The 15,528-nt window shown below is 39.6% G+C and overlaps 1 protein-coding gene across 9 annotated transcripts in view; it reads left to right on the top strand.

Annotated features, from left to right (window-relative positions):
* The window catches only part of usp32 (ubiquitin specific peptidase 32), a 66,410-nt gene that overhangs the window by 37,930 nt on the left and 12,952 nt on the right, over nucleotides 1-15,528 (top strand). The window contains exons 6-22 of one of the 9 annotated variants that reach the window (XM_044353404.1): nucleotides 398-529; nucleotides 701-808; nucleotides 1,183-1,298; nucleotides 1,878-1,940; nucleotides 2,316-2,399; nucleotides 2,516-2,577; nucleotides 2,682-2,784; nucleotides 3,973-4,159; nucleotides 4,516-4,694; nucleotides 6,616-6,756; nucleotides 7,655-7,772; nucleotides 11,507-11,661; nucleotides 13,030-13,111; nucleotides 13,265-13,339; nucleotides 14,084-14,222; nucleotides 14,312-14,417; nucleotides 14,614-14,787. In XM_044353404.1, the coding sequence (XP_044209339.1) occupies nucleotides 398-529; nucleotides 701-808; nucleotides 1,183-1,298; nucleotides 1,878-1,940; nucleotides 2,316-2,399; nucleotides 2,516-2,577; nucleotides 2,682-2,784; nucleotides 3,973-4,159; nucleotides 4,516-4,694; nucleotides 6,616-6,756; nucleotides 7,655-7,772; nucleotides 11,507-11,661; nucleotides 13,030-13,111; nucleotides 13,265-13,339; nucleotides 14,084-14,222; nucleotides 14,312-14,417; nucleotides 14,614-14,787 (2,024 nt within the window). Of the gene's footprint in view, nucleotides 1-397; nucleotides 530-700; nucleotides 809-1,182; nucleotides 1,299-1,877; nucleotides 1,941-2,315; nucleotides 2,400-2,515; nucleotides 2,578-2,681; nucleotides 2,785-3,942; nucleotides 4,160-4,512; nucleotides 4,695-6,615; nucleotides 6,757-7,654; nucleotides 7,821-11,503; nucleotides 11,662-13,029; nucleotides 13,112-13,264; nucleotides 13,340-14,083; nucleotides 14,223-14,311; nucleotides 14,418-14,613; nucleotides 14,788-15,528 lie in introns of all 9 variants that reach the window. The other 8 variants (XM_044353399.1, XM_044353402.1, XM_044353398.1 and 5 more) reach the window with 8 other exon arrangements.

Here is a 15,528-nt window from a genome sequence, read left to right as displayed (position 1 = left end):
TTTCCTCCTCTGCATTTCTCCTTGTCATTCATCCATTACATCCAGCTCACGCAGCAGTAAATACAAAGAACAACAGGACAAATCTGTGTTGTTTTTTCCTCATGTGTGAATGCTGTGTTTCAGGCACAGCTGTAATTTTTGAGTTTAGTTCCTGAGATTAGTTCCTCTGAGACCAAAGTACCTGGAACCTTTGGTGGAACAAAGCTCGTGACAAAGAAGAAGACAAAAACAACTTTATTTTTAATCATTTATATATTTTTAACTTTATTTTAATCAGCTTTATTAACAATTCCAGTGGTTTGTTTAAGAGTGTGACTCTTTCCAGTCCTGAACAATATGGAGAACTCTGAAGTATGGTTGTATTTCTGACTGTTTTCCTCTGCTTCCCTTCCTACAGTGGAGGAGTCTGACATTATAGACTTGGAGAAGCGCTACTGGCTGTTGAAAGCTCAATCCAGAACTGGCCGCTTTGACTTGGAAACTTTCGTCCCTCTGGTCTCTCCTCCCATCCACGCCTCACTGAATGAAGGTTAGACAATATGTATCAGATTTGTCTCATGGGTATGTCAAGTAGCTTGTTCAGTGTGGTCCCATGTATGTTTGTGGGCTTTTACTTCAGGTCTTCACCAGTGAATACAACCTTCTTCAAAGACTTGCTCTTTGTCTAAATGTTATCTGTGTTATTGATCTTGTTTTCCAGGCTTGTTTCATGCCTTCGATGAGAATCGGGACAATCACATCGACTTTAAAGAGATCTCTTGTGGGCTCTCTGCGTGCTGCAGGGGGCCTGTCGCTGAAAGGCAGAAATGTAAGCTGTCTGAAACTATTACAGATAAATGAATCCCAGAGGCTTCACATATGCAGTCTTTTTTTTTTCTGTGTAGCTGTTATCTGGAGTTTAAATGCAAGTCTAAAAGCGGAAAGTGCTGTAGAGTCATGAGTGCACAATCATTGTCGTCATCATGATTTACATTGGTGTTTGAAATTACATTTGCACATTTGTCAGAAAAGGTGACAAATTGGACTTCCAGCTAATTGACTAAACAGCATGTTGTTTCACATGAAAGCTGAGTCTGCTCTAGGCTTAAAATGAATTGAAAACATGACATTACATCATTTTATATTAGTATTGTGCTCTATATCCATATTTGTATCTCACCACTGTGTTGCTTTCTCTGCTAGTTTGCTTCAAAGTGTTTGATGTGGACCGCGACGGGATCCTGTCGCGAGATGAACTCCATGAAATGGTGGTGGCCTTGCTGGAGGTGTGGAAGGATAATCGCACAGACACACTCCCTGTAAGTTCACACACACACACACACACACACACACACACACACACAGAACATAGATGTTGTTATGGACTTTATGTGGACAAAGGGCTCTGCTTTACAGTTATCAAGGTTGTACTAAACATCAAACTTTACCCTCATTTAGTATATTGTCTCATTGAAACTGACTTTCTGGTGCTTACATGTGTCTAACTGAAGGTCACATTCTCCCTTTATAGTTAATTACATATATACATTGTATAATTTCAGAAACATGCAAGGCAATGTAAAAATGGCTTGGACAAAGCATACATAGATAGAAATGATCCCTAGAAATTGTTGATTGGAGAATAATGAGGGTTAGCGTTAGCAGAAGCAGTCTTTATTTGAGGTTAGCTGGCCCGCGTACTCATCTCATTTGTTTAACACTCACCATAGCAACAACACATGTTGACAGTAATCCTAGAACTTTGATTCATCTTGCATTCTTAAATCCAGGATTGCTTTTGTTGTTGTGTTGTGTTGCGTTCTTCTTTATATCAATAGAGGTCAAGGTGCTTGTTGTCAGCTGTGTCATGCTGATATGTTTTTTTTTTTGCCTTGCAGGAGCTGCACAGTAGTGTGTCAGACATAGTAGAGGGCATCCTGAAGATGCACGACACGACCAAGGTGAGACACAATTCACGATGACAGAGTTATCATTGACATACGGGACATGTCAGGAAGTTAATCCCTTGACGCTTATGCTGTGATATAATTTGATATTTTTTAACCTTCATTCAAGAAAGTCAGCACCACTTCACACTCAGTTCCTGCTTCAATCTGTCCCACATATTATCACTGGAAGCAGCCCAACCCAGTACACCTACAGCAACCTTCCAGTCACATGCCTTCTTGTCTTACAGCACTGCTATTTTCATCCACAATAACAATATCAGATGAAGAGATTTTCTTCCATTCTTTCCAAGGTCTCAAAGCAGTCTATATTCTGAGAAAAGTGAATCTGAGTGTATTGACCTTCTTTGTCATTTGACTGCTCACCAGCTGGGGCACCTGACTCTGGAGGACTACCAGATCTGGAGTGTGAAGAGCGCTTTGGCCAATGAGTTCCTCAACCTGCTTTTCCAGGTCAGTACACCCAGTTCTTGCAGTCGTATATCGATTTGATGTTAAGTTTGAAACTCAGCATTTATTCGTTATCATTTTCAATATGTTTTGCACATCTTTGCATTGTCTTGGTGCAGGTTTGCCACATAGTTCTCGGGCTCAGGCCTGCTACTCCTGAAGAGGAGGGACAGATCATCAGGTATGTCCCCTTTATTTCTTCTGCACAATGTTTAGCAATATATACGGTTGGACCTTATGATTGTTGGCCATTGAATTTACATTTCTCTGTGTGTGTGTGTGTAGGGGTTGGTTAGAGAGGGAGAGCAGACATGGGCTGCAGCAAGGCCAGAACTGGTTCCTCATCTCGATGGTGTGGTGGCAGCAGTGGAAGGACTACGTTAAATATGTAAGTTAAGGAAGTAGAATATGTACTGAAATCAACAATCCACTGTTCAACATCATGAGTGGCTGAGTACAAATGTATGTTAATAAGTCTCAACGTTGTAAATATCAGGTATGTGATATTGGGTTGGGTTGGTGTGCCTTTAGGTTAAAAGAAATATATATTTCTTAGCCTGATATTCCAAAAAAGTTGCCATTTTCATTATTCAGTTTGACATCATATTCATGTTAGACTTTTTCTCTTTGGGAGGGTGTGTTATTTTGTCTTAACCAATCAGTAATAACTGACACACGTGTCCTGTCTACATCAGTCAACACCTACGCAGTTCATGGCAGAGGTTGCTACTGTAGAAGTGATGTTGATTTAAGCGTTGTTATTTCAACTTTCAACAACCTCTACAGCTGCAGTGATCAGTTGTGACAAGCACTGATGATCCGTGCGATCATCAGTGCTTGTCGCCATTTTTCTGGCTCCAGCACAGGAACATTCTCAATCCTTTCCATAAATCTCTTGACTGGTTTGTTGTTTTTCCGATCGAGGAAACGACCATCAATGAAAACAACATCAGACTTCTATGAGTGTTTTAGAAGTCTGAAAGCAGGCCTTTTTTTTCCATTTACAATTTAAAAATGTACATGAGAATGTTTATTATTAATTCTAGATTTTTCAGAATAATGCTCATGTTATGAAATGAATGTTTAGTAATGAAAGACCAGCAATACAACAGCATTAACGTTTCATGGCACCCAGAAGTAGAAAAGGTAAGCCTCTAATTCCTGACTGCGTCTTGAGGACCACATTCACATCAGAGCCTACCGAAGACAGAGTGTGATGTTTATCATATCATCTTAACTTCTTCTGCTGTTTCAAACCCTGCCTGTCTTTAGCCTACACCCCCTTTATTAACTTACTGGTGTGTATAATGTGTAGTTGTGGAGATAAATGGTTCCTAAAGAGTTGAAATGTCTGTCTTCCAATGAAAGACACCATTTAAATATTTACCTGTGCTATGGTTGTGTGTGTTCTACACTGCTCATTCAGTTTCTGAGGACAGGTCTGGGGCTGCATTCTGCACAATAACCCTAAACTGGGACACAAGCAAGGACTGTAATGAAAGCAAAACAGCACATTAACCTGAGCTATCACTTTAAACAATGACAGGGCACTCCCTGCTGTTGTCTCCCTGTCCAGGAGCATAAGGGCATCGTGGTGGAGCAGCCGTCCATCCTGAGCTCTCTGCGAACTCCGATGGCCACAGCCACCATAGAGCCCGCCCCTCCGGACAGACTGGTAGGACTGGGAGCCGTCAGCCCAGTCAGCCCCACAGAGGAGAGGTCACCTGATGCTGTATCCAGCGCCTCAGAGGCTACAGAGACCGGTCAGTCATCACACTCAACACAACAGTAGGGATCATGGGGGGAATGATCTGATGGATGGAATGGATAGACAGAGTCATTGACAGTGGACTGTTACTCAGTTTTGCATTAGAAAAATCTGCATCAATGATATTTTTCAAGAATTAATCAAGAAATAAGCTCTTCTATGTTTCTGTAGTATTAAGAATATTTATAGGGGGCATCCTTACAATATCAAAACTCTGGAAACTTATATGAGCTTAGTCATATATGAATAAAGCACCAAAACTTGACAACTTTGGTTAAATGTAACACTCTCTATTTGTGCCTGGCTTATCCTTCTCCATCCCTCCCCTCCCGTACCCCTGTGTCCCAGCAGCCCTGAGCCCACAGGTAGCTCCCTCCGCAACAGAGAGCTGTTTTGCCCGTCAGCACAACGTATCGGACAATAACAATCAGTGTTTTTCTGGAGCCAACGGCCACCTCCCCTCCCAGCTGGCAGCACAAAGACCTGGAGCCATCGACAACCAGGCTCTGGTCAACACCGACCCCATGAAGGCAAGGATGTGTGTGTGTGTGTGTGTGTGTGTTAGTCTGTGATTGCTGCTCTGTTTATATCATTTGAATTGAATGGCTGGTTTGTGTGTGTGTGTGTGTGTGTGTGTGTGTGTGTGTGTGTGTGTGTGTGTGTGTGTGTGTGTGTGTGTGTGTGTGTGTGTGTGTGTGTGTGTGTGTGTGTGTGTACAGTATGGAGCAGCATGTTCTTTACACACTGTCCAGGTTTGTGTTTAAGCATGTTAGTCACCTCATTTTGTGAATGATTCCTTTTTTTTTCCTGGCAGCTTCAAGATTTACTTATTTTTTTAATCCTGTTTACACTGAATTGTGTTCAGGCCAAAATTGTGATGATGTGCTGGTTAGGTATAAACAGCAGTCAAGGCACAGCCTGTACAGGAATTGTAAATCTTCAACATATTATTGTAAATAAATCAATATAAGAATTGTAAACAGAACTAGATATGAAAAAACATCTCCACTAACCCATTGTTTTTAAAATCAATGAGTCAGTAGGTTATATTGTTGCATGAACATATCCTAAAGTTGTTTAAACAAATAGTTAGGGAGACACACGTGTATGCTTTCTTTCTGAGAGTGAGATGAGAAGATTGATATCAATCACAATCCTGTGTGCTGCCACTGTAACTACAGAGCTGGAGTCAGGACATGGTTAGCCTAGCTTAGCATCAAGAGTGGAAGAAGAGGAACATAGCTAAGTTTAAAATATATGTATCAATACCTCTAAAGCTCACTAATTAACACGTGTTATCTAGTTTGTTAAACCCTTGAATCCATGGCAACATTACACTTCCTGTTTACACTCCCAAAACTTTATGGGAACTAAGGCTCAGGATGTTGCATCAATAAGGCTCTCATGCCTGGAACACTTACTTTCCTCTGTCCATTCATATGTAAATATTTGGCCTGTGGACATACCAACAAAAAACTCAAAACTATTTTAAATTACACAAAACTTTTTTTTCAATTCTGAGTAACCCGACTTATTCTGAAAATAACAAAATCTGGTATCCATGGCTAAAACCTGAGCGAAAAAGCAGACGGTTCAAAGGTTTACTTAGAAGAACTTTGCATGCCTAAAAAATGTCAAAAAATAATAAATAGAAATATATAATTGAAAATAGCATTTTGGCATTAGAATGTTAGATGGATTATGACTTTTGTAGACATTGACATATTTTCAGTATGTATTCCTACTGTATTTCTGTTGTATTGTCTGTGTGAATATAAACAGGCTAAAATACATTTCCTATTTAATCTTGGCTATCATGATAGTTTTGAAAAACCACATCTTCTGGTCAGGAGTTGATCATGTAGCATGCATCATACATCATATTCAGAGCTTTGCTTTGGCATATGTTTGACATATGAGAAGAGTGAAGCTACTCAGATTCAGAGAAGACTCCAGTGGCACTACGTTCCCTCTGGGTTTGTTCCCTCAATCTAACTCGTCTGTTCACAGGAATCAAAAGGCTGTTGTACAAAGCAAAGGTATTAAACAACAGATGTGATCCAGACCTCTGAAAGACAATAAATGCAAATTTCACTGCTTCTTTATCGCTCCATATTTACAATCTTCAGCACATGCAACAGTGTATGTGCTAAAGATTGTGATTACATAACAGTGTGTTAGAAGAATACGTTTGCCAGCTTCTTAGCTAAAACCCTCAAATGATCTGAGTTTCCTAATTAGGAGGCACTATTCCTCTGCTGGCAAAGGCTCTAAGAGACCAGATGGTGGTTCCTTCTTCTTTTGTTTTATCTCTACATTTTGCTGTAATGATAGTAGGCTGCCAGCCTGTGCCAGGATACAGACTCAATCTATTATCTGTAATTTAAGTTGGCATAATAGTGTCCTTTTGTGCACACATTTAAATTTCTTTGCTGTACTGTGCCCCTGCAGGCCCCTACGTTAACCATGGAGGGTGGAAGGCTGAAGCGATCCCTGCAGCTGATGCCTGGTCGAGACTTTGAGACGGTGCCAGAGCCAGTGTGGCGGGCACTCTACCACTGGTATGGTGCCAACCTCAGCCTGCCACGACCGGTGAGTGATTATTGCACACACACTTCACAGCTAATGAACCTCACTGTCTCTGTCATGCAGGTGTGCACTGCAGGAAATATTATTCACATCACAGTATGAGTCTGACTTAAAGGATAATTCCAGTTTGTTACAACATATGTGTTATTTTCAAAGGCAGAATGTTTGTATTTAATCCAACAGGATAAGAAACATTAGGAATTATTTCTAAAACTACAAGACCCATGTTGTAATAAAACAGAATTATTCTCGAGGTCACAAAAAATGAGGACTTGAGAAACATTTACATATGAATGTTTGACTTTGAAAAACACTTTTAAAAAGTAAAGTGTTCTGATGTGTCATTTTAATAATCAGCATTCACTGACCTGAAAGTCTGACTTTCAGTTTTCCTCTTGACTCAGACTAGACTTGCCTCAAAATACCCAAAGACCAAAAAACAGTGTAATACGAAAAAAAAATTTGTTTATTCTAAGATATTTATAAATATACTTCTGACAGTGTAACAGAACTTTTCCATGGCTGCTTTGGACCCTTAAGGTCACATAGTGTGTGTGTGTGTGTGTGTGTGTGTGTGTGTGTGTGTGTGTGTGTGTGTCATGAATGCACTGCATGAAGATAAGAAAAATCTGCTCAAACATTTAAGGCAGTTCCCCAATTTTTTCAGTAAAGTTTTGCACCATGAAAGGGCAAGATTACAGAAGACTACATGTTCTCATTTTATCTGAGTGTTCTCAGTTTTGACTGTTTATGGCAGATCTGGAAAATCAGTCAGTGATCTATCCATAGTCAGACAGTAGTTTTGTATAATTTATCAGTGCAGGCATTGCTTTCCATTCATGTCAATAAAGTATCAAAATCAACTTGCAGAGACTTGAAACTTGCCCTTCCGCCCCTGCAGGTAATCCTGGAAAGCAAGACAGGCCAAGCAGAGCTGGAGCTCTTCCCTCGCTACCTCCTCTTCCTCCGCCAGCAGCCGGCCACACGCTCCCCCCAGTCCAACATCTGGGTCAATATGGGTATGACCAGCCTGCGAATGTTCCCACCGTATTTACCCCCCCCAAGAGGTAATGTAAGCCTGCAGCAAGACCAGAGCAACCGTCGACAAATGCTTCATTGAGCATCCCCGCATCCCCCTTTTTAATCCTCCTTGAGTGGACTGATCCAGCCCAGACAGTGCTCCGGAGTGGGCAGTGGAATAAACCAACAGCCCATGAAGGGGAATCACTGCTGATCACTTTAAAAGTTGCACAACCCAAACCATTTCAGTCTTTACAGACCTTGCTATTCAAGTATTATCTTTGACAACCTGTGATAAAGTGCTCTACACTCATCTGCTTTATCAGTATACTGAATCATAACAAAGCAAACTTTTAAAGAGTCATATGGAAAAATATTTGGAACAGTCTGGGGCATGATAATAATATCAGGCATGTTTGTACTTTTCCATTAGGATTTTGCATATTTAATCACTCATTTGGCTTTACAAACACTTCAAACCTACAAACCTTATCAAAGATGCTCATGCTTTTTTGATGCAAGAAAACAGAAATATTGATTCCATGTCATTTTTTAATCCACTCTATTTAAAGCTTTCAGATCTCTTGAAAAAAATGACAAAACACAAGAATAAAATACTAAATACAAATACTTCAGGGGAAAAAAACACTAGAATTGAGAAAAGGAAATGAAATGGATACAAGCTTATTCCAGGTTATTTAAAACCGCTAACTGGCCTCCTTTACACCTGGTTTGAAATACAGAGAAATTTGGAAATGATAAAAACATTGTTGCCATGAGCAGAAATGTCATCACAGCAGGAAAGAGTAGCATCTCTGGAATTATCATCAGCGTGGCCTCTGCCCTCTATTTCCAAAGAAAAGATAAGTGAGGTTACAGTGCTAAAGCAAAGTCAGTGACATATGTGCAACAAGATGGTAGAAACACCACCAATTTATCTGTTTTTATCCGTCATGTATGTTTACCAGTATTCCAAACACCTATTTTTGCATTGTATCTGTGCATGTGCGTATTATCACGAGTGCAGTGTCACAATATATTATCTTAAAAGTCCTGCACTCACAAAAATGCATTGGAAAGTTAAAAATCTGCAATTTGTGTGCATGTTGGCAGCATCAGATGCATTCTCTAGTCCCTCTGAGAAGCTACATTGTGGTCATGGTTGAGCAAAGATCGCTGTAAATATGCACTTTTTTACAGAGTATCTGTTTGCATTACTTGCACTTTTAGGTTTCTGTTTGTTTGGCGTCTGGGAGAGCTCAATGTACTGCAGCCTGAGAAAACAAGCAAATTAAGAAAGCATCTTCAACGCTTTGACAACACATGCGTCACATTTAGAAAGAAGGAACTGCAAACATCTAAAACACAAGAAAATTTAGAGCTACAATCACCAGTTTGACAACATTAACACAACATGAAGAAGTATAAAAATAGAAAAACAAGCAAATACAGAAAAGCTGCAAGCTGTAAACAGCACAACAGAAATTCCAGGGGACACCTAAAATGATGAACATGCCAGTAATTTGTAAAAGGCTTCTAGGAGGACAGCCAATATTCACAGTTATATTGTACTACAAATATCGGTTTAAAGTGTCGCCTGGAAATTTCCATTTTGTTCCACACTTTTTGCAGCAGTTTTGTATTTGCTTTTATTGTTCTTTAATTTGTAGCATGTTGAGTTATGCTGCATACTGTATGTATTTCTTGTGTTTTAGTTATTAGCCGTCTCAGCCAACGTGGTTTTCAGTCAGAACACAAATGTCAGTGTTTGTGTTAGGTTTCACTATGACTACAGAGATGCCAAAGCTTGTCCTTGCTGGTTCAGTTCTACATTCCAATCAACCACAAGCTGGCTAGTTTATACCTTTTACCTGTGTGGCCTTCACCATCTGTTTTCTCCAAACCTGTGCTGTTAGTCAGTCTGCGCGTTTGTTAGGCACTGTGATAATTATGGCTCTTATCCTTCCATCCTGTTAACTGTTTTTATCCAGATGAGTGACAGAAGACATGTTGAAATGTCAATGCTTTTATAATTTTATAATAATAATACATTTAATTTGTACTTTTCATTCATAGTGAAAGTGCTACAGTATTAATAACATAGAACACACAACATAAAGAAAATAACAATAAAAGAGGAATCAGATGGTTGTGCAATAATAGTCCGAGCTGTGTTAGGGATCACCAGTGTTGGGTAATGTTACTTAAATAACACATTATGTTATGACATTACTGCCGTTAAAAAGTAACTTATTACATAACGTTACCTACTGAGAAAAGTAATGTGTTAGAGTACTTTTACCTTAATAAACATAATAAATGTCAATGAAGGGTTGACATTGCTGAGAGCTGCTCCTTGTCTCTCATTCCGCACTGCTTGCCTCAATAACGTGAAGTAACGTAAGTAAATGAAATAAAGTCAGTAATGGATGCTTATTTGAAAAAGTAACTTGGTAAGTGATCACTTGAATTGCAAAACTAACATGTTACATTACTTGTTACAACAAAAAAAGTAATCTGATCACTTCCACCTCGTCACGTAAAATGAGATGTAACCACTATGCCAACAGAATGCTGACAGATTGGTGTCAATAAGCAAATCCAGACGCACAAGCACATTTGAATAGCAGTCGTAAATGAGGCCTGTCTGTTGTTGAGCTTTTTATACTCTCACATTGTTCTATGTAGCTGCCAACTGTAAGCTCAATCAAGACGTTCAATTTCTGTCAATTCCACTTCAGGTCCAATTTGCTCTCAGTTTAAATCTTATATATAGACCCATTCACTCTATTACATAATTGAAGCGAGATGTTTATTATGCTTTTACATTATGTCTAAATGGATATAATGTACAGCTATAAACAGAATATGCCGAGCTGCAAGAAGAAAGCAGATGACAATGCATAAAGTGTACGCAGTGGGTCGGGGTTGGCATCAGCACTTGGCATGAGAGCGCTGCTCCAAATCAAGTCAACATATCAGGTTTCTGACCACAGCGCAGACCCAAGTCCCCAATGGAGCTTCGTCTTCCATCATGACTCATACTCTGCCTGAGCAGCACCTTGTCAATGCTGGGCATCAAAACCCACTCACAGACATGTGGCCAGATGTCTAACATGGATCTAATTACAGTATGCACTAAAGCCTGAGGCAATAGTGGAGCACTCCAACAAGTGTAGATGATTCATTTTGTGATATAATTGAATAGCAAGGCTCTGTTGACAGAAATAGTAACATTTAAACATCAAACATTAAAATCACTAGTTTTATCAATCATTTTGAAATCACTATCAGGTGATATATAAGATGAAACCTCATTTAACAGGACTAATATTGATTGGTTTGTATTTGATTTAATCCAATCTAAGTCCACTAAATACACTAAGTTGATTGATCAATCAAGTCTGCACTGATTGACAGAATGGTCCTTTCTTGCTGCTTCCTTACAACTAATGCTCAGTTAGCAGAATGCTCTTGTTGGTATCCATGTGGGGAAATTATACACCTGTGATTGATTGCATTTGTGAGTGAGCTTGTGCATAAGACTAGAGGGTGTGGTTACCATAGCAACAAATCAGACTTCAGAAACCCATTTTAGTTGATGATTTCAATTGAGACGTAGATTTAAATGAGAAAAGAACACACATTAGATTTAAAATGAATTGAAGAAGGTGTGTTCGGATGTACGTGAATGTTTAAAATGGCCTCCTTTCCTCTTTCTGTGCCCAAGCAGGTAATGTGCCATCCCCAAACGCTCCTCTGAAGCGAGTGTTGGCCTACACAGGCTGCTTCAGTCGCATGGGCACCATCAAGGACATCCACCTCTACCTGTCCCAGAGGCTCCGCATCAAGGAGGAGGACATGAGACTCTGGCTCTACAACAGTGAGGTGAGCACCAAAGCTTTCATCACATAGATCTACAGTACAGTACATCACAAGGAAAAGGGTAGTGGATGATGATGCCCAGAGGTTTACTATAACAGACTAGGTTTAAAAGGAGAGTTTACACCCTAAACATAGTTGTATTAACCTTCTAGAGGGCTCAGGGCAAACATTTTCTCTTGGGCCCCAACTGACTCTGCCTCCTCTCATTACCACCACAATAATGCCAGGCCCCAGGTTTCCTTTATTTGATTGGACACAGCTTTGTTTTAAGTATCATATGAACCGCGTGAGCGCAATATATACTAAAACAATTAAGGTTGTAAAACTAGACACAGAACCTGCTCTACAAGACAGAGCCACAAACTCAAAGGTGCCTGTGGAGTTTTCTTGTAAACAAACAAAGTAGTTTGTGTTCAGTGTTATTCACTACACACATTGTGTGTTTGCTAGCAGTTGTTGTCTTTTCCAGCCTTTGCTAGTATGTTGCTGTGTTTCTTGGCACATTACAGCCACCTGTAGATCAGTAGAATTGTGTGAAACCATTGGCTGGATTGTGTATTACATCACCCACGTGCAGGTGCATCCTTGTGTGTGTGCATGAAAACAAACAAAACAGCACTGCTAGTGGTCAGAACTCCACAGAATACATTTAATGCAGGAGCCAGTTGATATGGTACTGTTGTGGGCCAAATTCACAAATAAATAATCATAGTTAATAACATTACCTAATAGCAACATGCCAAGTAGATACAGTGATGTTTTAAAATGATTGAAGACCATCTTGGTGGCAAATTAATAAATAATGATAAAAATTACAGCAAGCAAATAAAAACAGGTCATTTGATTATGATTCCCTATATTACCTTGAATACACAGTTTTTGAGTGAATGTGAATAATTAAAGCAAAGCAGGCAACTGCTCTGGGGCCTCATGCATATTGTATGTCAAACTGTTGGTTTGCACAATATGAACTGACATGAGAGGGCTTTAAGTATGTCCTGCATTGTGACCCAATCCTGAGGCCCTGTGACAAAATCTAGTTTTAAATCTTTTTAGTATTTCAGTTTTGTTATTGCATATTTCTAAATTAATTTATTACCCAGCAAACCTGTGGCCAGTTAATATTCCAGTGCATTAAAAGTGTGTACATTGTACATAGAGTGGGAGGAACAGGGGGGTTAATTGGGGCCCAGCACCTTATTTCTGCCCCAGGACTCCCTAACGAGTTAATACAACTATGCCTGATGGTCCTTGACAGTAAAAGAAAGAGCAGAGTAATTCTGTAGTCTTGACAAATCAGACATTATATATTGTAAATGTTGGTAGAATTACACCCAGGTTCAACATGTTCCTTTCACTCTTTTCCTGCAGAATTACCTCACTCTCCTGGACGATGAAGATCACACTCTGGAAAGTCTGAAGATCCAAGATGAGCAGCAGCTGGTTATTGAGGGTATGAAACACACACTCTCGCTTCTGTCCAGAATGAATAATAACTCTTTTCTGACTCACTATAACCAACTAGCACTATAACCAACAGATATTTTCATTGATAACTGAGGGCATAATGGGCTAATCAGGGAAATTTTTTTGTCTTCGTCCACAGTCAGGAACAAAGACATGAGCTGGCCTGAGGAAATGTCATTCATTGCCAACAGTAGTAAGATGGACAGGCACAAAGGTAAGCTTCTTTACAAACCATGTGCTAATTGATGTGAAATGTGCTCCATTGCATAAAATAGTACATTGGAATCTTTCAATTGTCGCACATCTACCCATTGCAGCACACAGTCATAGCAATTAGACATCAGTTTGAGATGGATAGCATTTAATGTAGCTTTTTCTTTTGATTTAAGAATACTTTATACCTCCAACAAGGTCATGGTGACAGAAAAAATGAATGGGTGATGTGATGTTTTGTTTGCTTCCATGTTTTTTTCAGTATTGAAGATTAAAACTCCTCATTTTTCCACTCTTAACTTAATACATTATTCTCTAATATTTTAGAGCAGCAAGACAAAGTTAAATGATATACAGCATTGGAAAATGTTAGATATCCGCTCCAATTGTTTTAGCAAAAAACAAAATAAGTTTTTATTATTGAATAATTACCTAGATATAATATTTATAAACCAGCAGACATAAATGACTAAAGAAAAAAGTCTTCCTGAAGATTGCTATAAATGGTTTTCCTGAAGTGTCACTGTTGATTAATGTTCACACCGAGCATGATGATGAGAGATTATTTTCAGCTGTCACACAGCCACAGAGTCAGTATTTTTAACAATTTTTCATGTGAAACAGTAACAGATATTCAGGTCATTAATGGTGTTGGGAAGGAAACACCTGTCCTGCTCAGCCAGTGGTTTTTCTTCAGTCAAATATTCCTTTAAATGCAACCGATATGTCTTTGTTTTCCCTCCAGTTCCCACAGAGAAAGGAGCCACTGGCCTCAGTAACCTTGGCAACACCTGCTTCATGAACTCCAGTATCCAGTGTGTGAGCAACACCAAGCCTCTCACAGACTACTTCATCTCAGGAAGACACCTCTATGAGCTCAACAGGTGCCATTTCAATCTATCAGTCTGGCGTAAATCCTTCCGCCATCATCCTGAACTTGTAAATCTCACTCAGCATGTCGATGCGTTTACAGAACCAACCCCATCGGGATGCGAGGTCACATGGCCAAGTGTTATGGTGACCTGGTGATGGAACTGTGGAGCGGGACACAGAAGAACGTGGCTCCACTCAAACTCAGGGTGAGCAGCACTTTTTTCATACACCACTTTTGTGTGTAGAAGAAGCCACAAGGTATCAAAGAGTTGTCATAAGAACTGTCTACCTAAAGGTTTTATGTTCTGTGACTAAATCTGTTACACTGTCACTGAGGTACTTTTAAAGAGCTTTAAATAACATATAGAAATAAGATTGGTTATGTCATATCTTCCTCTCTAGTGGACAATAGCGAAGTACGCCCCTCGCTTCAATGGTTTCCAGCAGCAGGACTCCCAGGAGCTGCTAGCCTTCCTGCTGGACGGCCTCCATGAAGATCTGAATCGAGTCCATGAGAAGCCCTACGTGGAACTGAAGGACAGCGATGGCCGGCCCGACTGGGAGGTGGCCTCTGAGGTCTGAGTTAACTCTATTTTTATCGTTACTATTATCTGCAACACTATATGTGGTAATCTTGCTGTGGAATAATGATCTAGGCTAAGCTACAGAGAGGTTAATTTATTGCTGATCAGCCTGCGGTGCTTGCACTTAAAGGGCATTAAGTGAATAATGACTTTCATAAACTTTTATTGTCATCCAAGGAATTATAACTACTAGCACAGTCATTTTCATTTTGTAGATGACAATAAGCTGTTCTAGTGGAAATGCTTCAACTGTTCACAGCCCCATACTCACCGAGCAGTTCACAATGACAATAACTGGAAAGCAAAACTTGTTGAAATATCAATATGCAAGGAGTTTTTTTCCAAAAAAGGTTAGAAGGTGAGTTTTGCTAGTTAGAAATCCTTTTCATTGTCTCAGATATATTTACCTCATATGGTGGCTAAAGTCAACAGTAGTGTGTGCTTCAGATATAGCCGGCATAGTCCACACTTTCAGTGCTCTAAGTGCAAAAATATGCATCTTTTTCACCTAACAGTTAACCTACAGTTAAGTGACTTAAAAATAGAATATTCAGGCCTTGGTGTGTCGTAAGGTCCTGTGTTTAATGAAACGGCATGTGCATTCTGCCCATTCTGCTCAAACTTTAAAGTAGAAGTCAATAAAGACCCCGTCGACTTTATGATGCACCATCTACTGCACTGTGGTTCTGGTTTGATGTGTATTGAAATGAATTACAGCTTTAAACGTAACACA

Source organism: Thunnus albacares, chromosome 6 (genome assembly GCF_914725855.1).
Source record: "Thunnus albacares chromosome 6, fThuAlb1.1, whole genome shotgun sequence".
Lineage (NCBI taxonomy): Eukaryota > Metazoa > Chordata > Actinopteri > Scombriformes > Scombridae > Thunnus > Thunnus albacares.
This window is presented reverse-complemented; position numbering and strand designations above follow the sequence as displayed.